We start from the raw sequence: 13,086 nt of genomic DNA, 5'->3' as shown, positions 1-13,086 counted from the left end.
GTGGAGGGAGCCAGGGCTGATGGGGGAGCCTGCAAGGGAAGCCGTTCTGCTCATCCATGCATCTGAAGGGAGAATTTACCCTGTAAGCTTTTCTTAGCTCTCAGCCTGCTCTCTCTGTGTTAAAGCATCTGCTAGGACATGCAAAATTAGGGATTGGTGAGGAGGGAATTTGGAGAATATTCTAGCTCCAAATTAAGGGCCAGGTCTTGCATTCCTTGTTCACTCCAAAGTCCTGTCAATTCAGTGTTGCCAAGTCTGGTTTGTTTGTTCGTTTGTTTTGTTTTATTTATTTATTTTGTGTGTCAAATTTTTGGTGGGGGTTTTTTAAAAATTTTTAAAATCTCAAGTTTTGGGGGCTGGACTCCTAAATGCTTGGGGTTGACATATTGTTGACCTCAGTAAGAGGTTACGGTACATAATGACCACAGATTGGGCCCTGTGCTGTCACACACCTCTCCCATTTCCTGGCTATGTTTACGATTTTGCAGTTTTGCGAACAAAGGGGTAACTTTTCCAAACATTTGCCCCTCTGTTCTAGGTCACTTTCCAAACAAGGCCATGCCTTCAGCGGGAACCTTGCCCTGGATCCAAGGGATTATCTGTAATGCCAACAACCCTTGCTTCCGCTACCCAACGCCTGGGGAATCCCCAGGTGTCGTTGGAAACTTCAACAGGTCCATGTAAGTACAAGATCTTGCTTTTCCTTGTGACCATTCTCAGGGGTCAGCCAGCCAAGCGTAAGCTGTGAGTTGTGGGAGTAGCAGCTGGTGGTTGGACTGGCATTAAGGGTTAAGTTACTTCAATCACCAAGTGCTTTGTTCTGTGGTGGTGCTTCCCTGCAGCTGGACTCTGAAGGAACCATACAAAGAACCCCTGGCTGCAGTACCCAGCCTGTGATGTTATCGATAGCAAATGGCTGTGCAAACCCAGTGTTTACTCAGGCACAGCTCCCAGTGAAATAAGGAGCTTTGCCTGAGTAAGGAATGAGTATAAACAGAGGTCCAATTTGGCCTATAGAGAGAAGAGTCAGGTCTATTCCTTGACTGAGAAGCTGTTTCATTTGGGCGATGCCAGGTTACAGACAGGGTGTGACCTTTCCCTGCTACGGATAAATCACTGACCAATTGTAACAAAGGCATTAAAAACCCCCATCAAAGCTGTTGCATCTTGTACCTGTAAGGGCAGGAACAATAGTGGTGGTCTGGAACAATGGCCATAAAGCACCTCTGGGCAATGAGATTGGGTGAGTGAGACGGAGGCATGTGCGCCTTCTGCTAGTCACTGAGGAAAATACACCTATCATACATACCACGTGATATGTATGTAACATGAAGAGCTTTCGAGAACAGCCCTGTGTTAGGGGTTGGTGTGACTCTGCATTGCTCCCAGGGGAGCATTGGGAAGCATTGCCTCTCAGACATGCCATGTTCCCTGGGTTCCCCAGTCTGGGGGAACAGGGGGGAAATTCACAACATGGCACTATGGAGAAGCCTTGCCCAAGTGGTCCCACTGGGATGAAATGCAGGGACTCCAGCTGTGGTTGGCATCCTTGTGCCCTTCCCTTACCACCTCACTATGCCCACGGGACGGTCAGCCCCAATCTGTCCCTAAGACCATGGCTAGAATCACAGAACAATCGGAGTTCAGGGTCAGTCGACTTTGGCTACCTGGAAAAGAATTGTAAAGAACAGGGGATGTATTTGTTGAGGCGCTCCACAAGCAATGTGTTTACAAACAACCAAGTGCTTTATCCTAGCAGATAAAACCAGACAAACCTACCAGAAGCACTTCACATTCTTCCCCATCTTAAATAACTGCTTTCAAATAACTTGAAGGGTCCCAGTGCAGTTGGTTTTTTTTAATCTTTCATTAAAGGCCATTTTTATGTAGGCTGTCTTGCATTGTCCCCTGGATGGGCGCTTAACAAAGGTTTCATGGTACAGGAGAGGGTTGTCTTTGAATATAAAGGAATTGAGACATAAAACTGAGCCTATGGAAGCTGGTGCGGACAGCACCACATGGGTAATGATTGCATTGTCTGCTTTTCCATCCCTGTCCTGCAGCATTTCCCGCTTGTTCTCGGATGCCAAGAGGTTACTCTTGTACAGCCAGAAGGACAGCAGCTTAAAGGATGCTCAGAAACTCCTGGGAAAACTGCAGAAGCTCGGGAACTCTGGCTCAGGTAGCTCAGTGGGGAAAAAGAGCCTTGTACATTTGGCAGTAGAGTTTGTTGTTGTTAGTCAGCACTTTTTAAATTTTATTTTTTGGAAACCGGTGGAAAGGGCATAGTGTGTATTCTCCTTGCTCATCAGATCCCACCCTAAAAACATCTTTCTCCAGGATCAATGTTCTGTGCAATTTCAGTCATTCTGGCCTATGGCAGCCACCTGCAGCAGCTGGTTTTTTAATGTAAACTTACCATCCTCAGAGCTGAAATGAGCCTCATTTGAGAAATTGCCAGCATTGTAGCCTGTTGCTGCATTTTTGGAAAATTTTGTTAGGGATTTCAGAGACAAATGACAAAATAGTAAAGCACATTTTCCAATACAGCTGGCACTGGCAGGGGAAAAACAAACAACAAATCAAAGGTTCAGAAGAACGCGGGTGTGAAACAGCTGACGCTGAGCCATAACATGCTAAATCAAAGCAGAATATTATCCAAAATTAATTACCCCACTTCCCTTCTAATGTAACCAGGTGTATTTAGGGCACTTAATTATTTGATGTAGTCTAGAAGGAATTTGATCAGTTTCTAAAACAAAATGCTGTCTCTCAGGTATTTGTATGGCCTCCATTATTGTAGAATCTGAATGCCTCATAGTGTTTCATATATTTATCCTCACAACACACTGATGTGGGGAGGGAAGTGCTGTTTTCCCCTTTCTCAGATGGGGAACCAAGGCAGAGTCAAGGGACTTGCCCAGGGTCATGCAGAAGGCTATGGCAGAGCAGGGAACTGAACCTGAGTTTCATGCATCCCTGGCTAGCAACATCCTTCATCTTAGAGACTAACCAATTTATTTGAGCATGAGCTTTCGTGAGCTACAGCTCACTTCATCGGATGCATACTGTGGAAATTGCAGAAGACATTATATACGCAGACACCATGAAACAATACCTCCTCCCACCCCACTCTCCTGCTGGTAATAGCTTATCTAAAGTGATCATCAAGTTGGGCCATTTCCAGCACAAATCCAGGTTTTCTCACCCTCCGCCCCCCCCACAGACAAACTCTCTTGCTGGTAATAGCCCATCAAAAGTGACCACTGTCTTCACAATGTGTATGATAATCAAGGTGGGCCATTTCCTGCAGAAATCCAGGTTCTCTCACCCCCCTCCAAAAACCACACACACAAACTCACTCTCCTGCTGGTAATAGCCTATCCAAAGTGACCACTCTCCTTACAACCTGCATGAAAATCAAAGTGGGCCATTATTCAGGGGACACCATCACAGGGCCTAATAACATCAGCCACACTATCAGAGGCTCGTTCACCTGCACATCCACCAATGTGATATATGCCATCATGTGCCAGCAATGCCCCTCTGCCATGTACATTGGTCAAACTGGACAGTCTCTACGTAAAAGAATAAATGGACACAAATCAGATGTCAAGAATTATAACATTCATAAACCAGTCGGAGAACACTTCAATCTCTCTGGTCACACAATCAGAGACATGAAGGTCGCTATCTTACAACAAAAAAACTTCAAATCCAGAGTCCAGCGAGAAACTGCTGAATTGGAATTCATTTGCAAATTGGATACTATTAATTTAGGCTTAAATAGAGACTGGGAGTGGCTAAGTCATTATGCAAGGTAGCCTATTTCCCCTTGTTCCCCCCCCCCCCAGACGTTCTGGTTAAACTTGGATTTATGCTGGAAATGGCCCACCTTGATTGTCATGCACAGTGTGGGGAGAGTGGTCAGTTTGGATGAGCTATTGCCAGCAGGAGAGTGAGTTTGTGTGTATGGGGGTGGGGGAGTGAGAACCTGGATTTGTGCTGGAAATGGCCCACCTTGATTATCATACACATTGTGAAGACAGTGGTCACTTTTGATGGGCTATTACCAGCAAGAGAGTGAGTTTGTCTGTGGGGGGGCGGAGGGTGAGAACCTGGATTTGTGCTGGAAATGGCCCAACTTGATGATCACTTTAGATAAGCTATTACCAGCAGGAGAGTGGGGTGGGAGGAGGTATTGTTTCATGGTGTCTGTGTATATAATGTCTTCTGCAATTTCCACAGTATGCATCCGATGAAGTGAGCTGTAGCTCACGAAAGCTCATGCTCAAATAAATTGGTTAGCCTCTAAGGTGCCACAAGTCCTCCTTTTTTCTTTTTGCAAATACAGACTAACACGGCTGTTACTCTGAATCCTTCATCTTGTCAGTGTAAATGCCATCTAATTGGGCAGCCTTTATTAGTTTTTTGTGTACTCCCCTTTAAAGGAATAAATATTTATTCCATAGGTTATTTTTCATATACTGCCTATGCTCTGCCTCTCCTATTAGAAACGATGATGGGGGGGCAGGGGGTTGGTTTAAAAAGAAGTAACCTTCTAAAAAAAATGGAAGCATCCAGTTGTGGACATGCCTCTAAGCTTTGATCCTTCAACTGCCTTTGCACAACCAGGCTCCTGCACCTGTGTGGAGCCTTGCTGAAGTCAGTGGGATTTAAGTACATGCATAAAGTTAAGCACATGCTTTGCAGAATCTGGGTCTTAATGGGGAACTGCACAATTTTACTACGGTGACATTCCTCCCACATGCATTACTTGGTGTCTGTTCATGATTCTTGTTTAGGCCCCAGTCCTGCAAAGACTTAAACTACTCGCAGTGCTTCAAGTTATCAGGTCAGAGTTAGACTATATACTCTTTGGAGCAGGGCTTGTCTCTTTACTTCATTTCACATCCTTGGGCACTCAGACAAGTGTGAGTGTGTATTAGGACTCGATATATCCACTAATATATGTGGGGGGTCATGTTCAGAGTAGAACTGTGCACAAGGTTCATTTAGAGATTCAAAACCCCAAATCAGGGCTCTGCAGCTTCTGGGCTCTAAGCAGACCAACAAACACCAGCCTAGGCCTACAACATTTCCAGCTTGTTTCCTTCCCTTCTGTCATAGGCCATGTCTGCACCCTTTTGCTCACCTTTGTCTTTGGGGGCACCAGTTGTTGAAACCCTACCCTGTCAGGCTTGGTGCCCCTGCCTCAGGTTTCTCCCTGGCTGCTCCCACCCTTGTTGCTTCTTTGGGGGCTGACCGATAGGGTCATTGTCTTGTGCCCAAAATCCACCAGGTCTCTAGAACACGAGGAAGCAGCTTGATTTGCTTGCTCAGAAGGAGAAACACAACACCCTGCTTTCCCAGCCCTGCCACACTAACTAGGTATTTTTTCATGGTCTCTGTGTGTATATAATGTCTTCTGCAGTTTCCACAGTATGCATCCGATGAAGTGAGCTGTAGCTCACGAAAGCTCATGCTCAAATAAATTGGTGAGTCTCTAAGGTGCCACAAGTACTCCTTTTCTTTTTGCGAATACAGACTAACACGGCTGTTACTCTGAAACACTAACTAGGGAGTCCCAAATCTTCATGCCCCAGGTGTGTTCAAGACAGCTGCTTTTGACAATTCCCCAATGCCACCTGCAGAGAGTCTATGCCCTCATCTGACATGTGTGCGTGCAGAGAACTACGCCCAAGACTTTCTAAAGTGATTTTGGTTGCTTCCATTTTTGGGTGCCCAACTTGAGACTCCTTAAAGGAGCCTGATTTTCCACAGGGTGAGTGCTTAGTACTTTCTGAACTTCAGCCCCCTTTTAAGGTGTCTCAGGTTGGTCACTGAAAACTTGAGGCACCTAAAATCACTGGTCAATTTTGGAAAAAACTTGTCTACATTTTACTGGTATGTCTTGTTCCCCTTGAAAATTAATGGCTGCACTCCTGTTGCCTTCAGATGGCGCAGAAGCAAGCGGTGTCCTAATTGGGAAGAACAGTATTTTCCATAACCAGGCCCCGAGGGTGTGCTTTGATATTGTGTGTAGTGAAACTTGAAATGTGAATCCAGTTTGGATGTTTAAAGAAATCTGATCAGAGCCACAAAGCTGAACTAGATGCTGCTGGGAAGGCCAGAGGGAGGGGTTCTACTCAGGGGTGTCTCACATAGAGGAGCTTGGTCAGTACAAGTCAAAGCAAGGATGCTCATGCTGTGTGATTATAATGCTTGGTGAATTTACTGCAAAGACAAGGCTCAGAGCAAACACAGGAAAGAGCTTCATTCTATAATAAAGTGTGTTTAAAAAAAAAAAAAAATCAACTAATTCAACTGTGTGTGTAAGTAAAAAACCCAACAGCTTAGCCATGACAGACCCTCCATTGTTGGTGTGGCACAGAGAACAAAGCCCAATTGTCCCTCCCATTTTACTCTCACTTACAAACTCTTCATTAGGAAACTTCCAGACTTGTTTTATCAGCCTCTCCTGGCTGCCTGACCTTTTCTCTAGCCACATATAATAAAGGATCTTTCAGCTTTATCTGACACAGGAAGACCATTTCTTACAGGACCAGGAGGAGGAGGGATATAGCGGGTACCCTACCATTCCCTGCCACCTGCCATTGTCCTCTTCAGTGGGGTTCACTGATTCTGCTTTGATCAAAGTTTAGTGTTAAGAGAAAATTGTTGGTTTTTTATTTTATTATTGATCAAAAAATTTCAAAACTTTTACTGGAAATCTGGCCTTTTTCCATGGGGGAAAAAAGGCAGAAAATTTTCACGTCTGAAGGTTTTTCATCTAAATAAAACATTTGATTTTAAAATCAAAGTGAATTTTTTTCCCCTATTTTTTCCTAGTTTAAAAACAGGGACGGGGCAAACCTTAAAATATGAAGCTAAAAAAAAATTTGAATTGAAATGAATATTTCTATAAATTGAACATGTCCATGAAAAATTTGGAAAAAATGCCAACTTTGAGGAGAAAGAAATGAAAATACTTAGCTTTTTGCCTACCAGCCCTCATTTATTCTGAATGATTGTTTAACACTTACCATAGTAATTAAACACCTGAGCCATCTCCAGGCCCCATTGTGTGAGGTGCTGGACAAATACCTAGTATAGGGCAATATTGCATCATAAAGGTTTTTATGTCAGTTGTAGGAAAGGGGTGAGGTCACAGCTTGTCCAGGGAAAAAAAGATGACATACTTAATCCCCTTTCTCTTCCCCCACCTAAATAAGGAACTACTTAAGGTTATTATCTTATTCCAGCACCTTGAGTTAAAATGTAATCACTATGGACCTGCCTCTCTCTTGTACTAACATGGCCCTCTGTGCTGGTGTGTAAGCACCACCCAAACTTAAATATCCACACAACATGCCTGTGAGATAAGGAAGTGCTGTTATATCCCCCTTTTACAGCTGGGGAACTGAGGCAGAGAGAGAGAGAAAGTGCCATGCCTAAGATTACACAGGAAATCTATGGCAGATCAGGAACCCGAACCTGGGTTTTACAACTGGACCAGCTTTCCCCTGCTTTGGTACACACTGGATTTATACCAGTGTAACTCCATTGACTTCAATGTATGCTTACTCTAATAGAGAGGAGGAGCAGGCTCCATAGGTGTGTTCTCTCTTTGTGCTGATGTTTTCCGAAGGACACAGACTTTAAGTCTGTAATATCTACTTGTCTTAGTGTAAAGAGGAGATAGCTGCAGCTGTGAAATGGTATGGCAGGGTGACGGGGTATTTCTGACTACTGGATGAAGAAGAAAAACAGTCCTTAGGAGTGTTGTGTGGTGGTTTCTCCAGGATCATTTTGATATGTCTCCTGTTACATCTAAGTAAATACACCATATCTCCACTCAGGTCAGTGAAGTTATGGAGGATTTACAGTGGTGTAGCTGAGGCCAAAACATGGCCCTCTTGTCTCCAGCCCCCTTGCAGCTCATCAAAACAAATGCTCAAAGCACCTATTCAGCCTCCTGCTTCCCTTTTCCTGGCTTAGGTGCTGGCACAGAGCCAAACCTAAGTATCCATGGAGCGCAGAGACACATTGGTTATCACTTGTCTGCAAAACATAGACTCATTAAGAATTTTTACATTATGCCATGAAACATGTCAGAGAGAGAAGGACAATGGGGAGCTGCCCATGGACCTCAGGCTAATCCTAACAGACTAAACAGCAGAAATTCTGGCACTCTGCTGGTTGCATCTCACATGTGAGCATCAAGTCCTTGACATGGTAAAGGCATTTTGTTTGTTCTTGGCAGGATTGGGAGTGTTCTCATGAAATAGACAAGCTGGTTAAAGGGAGGGAGTAGGCAGATATAGAAAGGGGTCATATGGCATTTTGGTTCTACTCAGCTTGCCACGTAGGGCTCCCTTGTTTTCGCACACTCATGACTATAGCGTGTCATCACTTTCCAGAGCATATGGGCCATCTGTGTTTCATTGCGTGTCAGATATCCACAGATAATCCCGATAGCTTTCCTCCTCTTGCGCAACCATGCCCATTCCATTCAGCACAAGCTGGGTCTGCACCAGCCAAGGGCAGGGCAAAGTCCAGAGGTTGCATCTGACCCTAGCTGCCCCCTCTCAGCTCATCGCAATATGCAGGACTCAATTGGCACAGTTGCTGCCTTTCTGTAGAGCAGTACTCAGCAGCGCACTTCTAATAGCGGTTGCATCTTTATCAGCAGTTGTTGAACTTTATCTTGCTGAAAAGACACTCTGAGTTGGGAGTAAAGGGCTCTGTGCCTGGGCATCATATTCTGAATGCCAGAAGCAAAAGCTTGCCTGATAGACAAATGAACCACCAGCTTCTAAATACACTGTGTGTGTGTGTGAGAGAGAGAGAGAACCACCAGCTTCTAAATATATATATATATATATATATACACACACACACACACACTGTGAATGTGTAAAAGAGAGAAGATAGTACCTTATTTAATCTACCCTATCTTTTGTCTTTAAGGCTGGGGTCAGCGGGAGAAGGAGCCTGGGGCTGCTCTCAGCCATCAGTAGTAGCTGGGCCTATTGCTCACTGAAGCAACACAAAGTTAATTATTTAAAAGTTCTGTATTACCCTCCCCGCTCCAAAAATGGTCCGATGCAATGCCAATTGAAATAATTGGGGGCGGGAGAGAGGCTTGCCTTTGCCTCCGCTAGGTTTTGGAGTAGGCCCTAAATCCATTTAATAACCTTCAGTTTGTTTTTTTAAAAAGGAAGCCCTGCCTCTTTTCTGTTTGCTCTATGAAGTGCAGCCAGGTGTGGTTTTTGGCATAGCTAATGCTGTCTGTGTCTAAAGCCGGGAACTTGTATCAGTTATTGAGTCAGCATTTGCCAGAGTCCTTTGTTCACTTCTTGTGAGGTCCAAAGTCAAAGTGGATCAGTTATATCATCCTTGATCTGAAAGAGCCTTCGTGTCCAGGGCTCGCTTACCGGAGGGGAGGATGCCCCTAGACTGAGGGATGGGGAAGGCCAGTTACCAGTGGTTGTGATCGTTCTGTTCCTTTTGCCCAGCCCCATCTTCCCGTTGGATTTTTTAATCCAGACTTACTTAGAGCAACCGAACCCTTACAGTGGCTGCCATCTGTCTGTGTGTCTCCTCCTAACCCGAGGGTCATTTCCTGCCTCCACTAGCTAGGGAGGTAGTACTGACTGCTGGGAGTTGGCCTGTTGCTCCCAGCAACAGTAATTAAGCACCATGGTTCTGTTCATTTTAAGCATGTGCTCAGCTTTAGGGGTGTGAGTGATGTCACTGAAGTGGGCCTGCTTGCATCTTAAAGCCAGCCACGTGCGTGAGCTCCTGGCTGAAATGCGGCTGCCTCCCCTGGAGCATGCAGCTTCCTGCTTTAGCACCTACCCTAGAAGGCACTGAGCACCCCCTGCGAGGCGTGCTGCAGCCGGAATGCCTTCTGTCCTCAGGGAGAGCAGAGGGTGCTCAGCACCTCACAGAGTTGGGCCCATTCTCCAGAAATTATGGAAGTGACCCGCTACCCCCCCCCCCCCCACAGCTGCAGGGGAAGGGAGACACGCATGGGATCCGCTGGAGAGAGCACAGCTTTATTTCACCGCCTAGCCAAAGCTCTTTGCACAGATACATTGTCTCCTTACAACGATTAATGCTACAGAAGGCTTTCCAGTGCTATAAGCACTGCTGCTTAACGGCCCTGTGACCTCGTGGGCCATCAATCACTAAGGAGCCTTTAGGACAAAAAAAATCAACAAGAATAAAAAAATAACCCAAGCCAGGTGCCAGAGCTTCTCTCTTCCCCTGTGTTGTTGATACATGTAACGGAGCCAACTCTTCAGCCCTGAGACGAGAGCCAGACACGAGAGCCAGAGCCTAAGCCTCAGAGCCCTGAATCATAGCCGTGCCAGAAGCATAACAGGGCAGTCAAAGCTCCAGCCGCGCAGCCCAGTTTGCAGTGGTTGCTCTAAGACGCTGACTGCGTGGCTCCCATCAGCAGCATTTTAGGTGACAAGGAAGGGTTCACAGGGACAGAGTTTGAGTTTAGCAGCTCTCAAGAAAAATTCCCATGCTGCTTTTGCAAATTGCATTGGTGTGTGAAGGCACCCTGTGGAGTTAGCCCTGAGACGCAGCCCCCCACAAGAAATACTAGATCTCCGGCTCAGTGTTACTGTCTGGCAATAAAAATCCAAGGGTAACGCTCAGCCAAATTTCCTGTTAATTACTAGGAATCACACAGCTGTGAATCAATCAGCAGTTGATAGTCAACTCATGGCTTCCATGTTCTAGGGACATCAGAATGACAGTCTGCTTTTTCACTACGGCTTCTGTTCACTTCTTACAAAAACAACGAAACACACAGCTCCACACAAATATCCCCCTCAAGAAGTACGTATACCTCAGGCTCTCACTGTGGGCTGCAACCTGTCAGACAAGGTTTCAGCATGGACTGCCCTTAAAGTCTTGTCCTCCCCTTACCATATGGAATCACTTGCTTGACTAATATTACTTAGTAATATTACAGTAGCAGCCAGAGGCCTCTACTGAGATCAGTGCCCCATTGTGTGAGGTGACAGTCCCTACCCAAAAGTGCTTAAAATGTAAATAGACAAGGGAAATACTATCTTCTTCATTTTTCAGGGGGAGAACTAAGGCAGAGGAAGTGATTTGCCCTAGGTCACACAAGATGACTGGGGTAGAGGGTAGAGGCTGAAAATGAAGCCAGGTTTCCTGAGGCCTACGTTAGTGTCTTCCTGTATTCTCAGTACTGCCCAAAAGAGCAGCTTTTGATTGGTTTTGGAAGTGGAGGTTCCTCTACCATCTCACTTTTCTCCATCTTCTACCCACTGGCTTCAGAGGTCACATTTTGTGGTGACCCACTGGCTAAGGGAAGGGTTGGATCTGGCTCCTTCCAGACCCCACAAAAACTGGTCCTATTTAAAGCAAGGGTGAGCCTAACCTCCACTGGCTCAGGAAGCAAGCTGGCAACTTGAACATAGAACCTCCACACAGCAGCATCTTAGGCTCAATCCTGCAAGGTGCTGTGTGCCCACAATCCCCATACTTCAGCAGGCAGTGATGATGCTCAGAACTTCACCTCATCAGGCCAGTTTTACAACAACTTGATAAAAATTGGCCCAGTGAATTTGAATTAAAAATGGAGATGAGGCAAGTGGTTGGTTTGTAGTAGAGACATCTTATGATTGGTTGTCTATTTTCTCAGAGTAGAAAACGAGCGTCCCATATCCACATGCCACAATCCCAGTACTTGATACAGGGCTGGAGGGACTTGTTATGCTTTCTGAGTAGTTCACATCTCGGTTCTGCTTTGGCACCACAGATGGAATGACTTCAAATTCTAAAGAATGCACTGATTGAAGAGGTATAAAAGTAGGCAATTAAATGATAAGCCAGGTGGATTCAATGAGACTTGAGACCAGAACTGCACACGTGAGAGCATGAAAGCAGAGAGATGTTATTTGGCAGGCTTGATGCTTGTCCAAATGCTTCCAATGTTTAATATTTCTTCAGATTTAAAGAAGAATAAAAACCCCATACAAAAAGCTTTAGGCATGCTAATGATTAGGCTTACAAAACTGATGACCATCTATCAACGAAAATAATTCTTTAAATAGTGAATGACTTGTATTACAATAATGCCTAGAGGCCCTAAGCAAAATTAAGACCCCACTGTGCTAGGCACTGTACAAACCCCTATTAAGAAATGGTCCCTGCCCTGAAAAGCATCCGACCTAAATACAAATTTCACTCATGATTAGTTGTTGACTTTGATACAATGGATATACTGATTCATACTTTTTGTTTACAAGTGTGTCAAGGGTTGTCTACATAAGAGTTTTAATAGGAGAAATTATGTTACTTACCCAGACCTCCATGAGCCTGGGCAGTTGCATTTAGGAATGTCTGAGCCCCTTCAGAGTACTAAATAATTGAAAATCTAAAAACAAAAGAGTAAGGAACACTATGAAATTTGCATTAAAACAACATCAGGAACAGACACTTCAATTGACCTACGCTAAAAGGGCTGCACCTTTTGTCTCCACAAGTCCCAATTCAGAGCTCTCTGCCTACCCATTTTGCCAGAGCCCCCTTACACAGGTTTCGACATCAGGCAGGCTTCGCTATGTTGCCTATGCATTTCTGATGTAGCTGAGAGCATGGATCTGGCCCGGCATCCACTGCAAGCCTGGGGAGTCTTTGCATTGACTTCAGTGGACACTGAATCGACATTACATTATGGCAACAGCATAGCCTCACTGGAAACTTTGGTGGCCCCAGAATGTGGCCACCACCTCTTGCCGGTGATGACACTGATGCTTTTTACTAAAATACGTAATTAACTTTAGGAAAAACAAATATACCTATAAATATGTGTAAATATGGACAGATACACGTCCAAATCATTGTAATTTATTTATGTAGGGTTTTTTTGTAGACTCAATAATAAAAAGAATGCTGTGAAAAGAGAGATTTGTATGTGTGTTAATATCACTTTTCACAGCACACTTAGTAGTTAGCTGGAGGGCTGTGATAAGTGGTATTAACCAACATGGAAGTATCACTTATCGCAGCCTCCCAGCTAGCTAGAAAGTC

At 44.9% G+C, this 13,086-nt stretch overlaps 1 protein-coding gene across 1 annotated transcript in view; it reads left to right on the top strand.

The window, feature by feature from the left end:
* The window catches only part of ABCA1 (ATP binding cassette subfamily A member 1), a 131,326-nt gene that overhangs the window by 29,334 nt on the left and 88,906 nt on the right, over positions 1 to 13,086 (top strand). Inside the window, exons 4-5 of the mRNA XM_074953656.1 lie at positions 539 to 680; positions 2,064 to 2,182. Coding sequence (XP_074809757.1) covers positions 539 to 680; positions 2,064 to 2,182 — 261 coding nt within the window. The remainder of the gene's footprint in view (positions 1 to 538; positions 681 to 2,063; positions 2,183 to 13,086) is intronic.

This window comes from Natator depressus, chromosome 5, assembly GCF_965152275.1.
Source record: "Natator depressus isolate rNatDep1 chromosome 5, rNatDep2.hap1, whole genome shotgun sequence".
Taxonomy (NCBI): domain Eukaryota; kingdom Metazoa; phylum Chordata; order Testudines; family Cheloniidae; genus Natator; species Natator depressus.
This window is presented reverse-complemented; position numbering and strand designations above follow the sequence as displayed.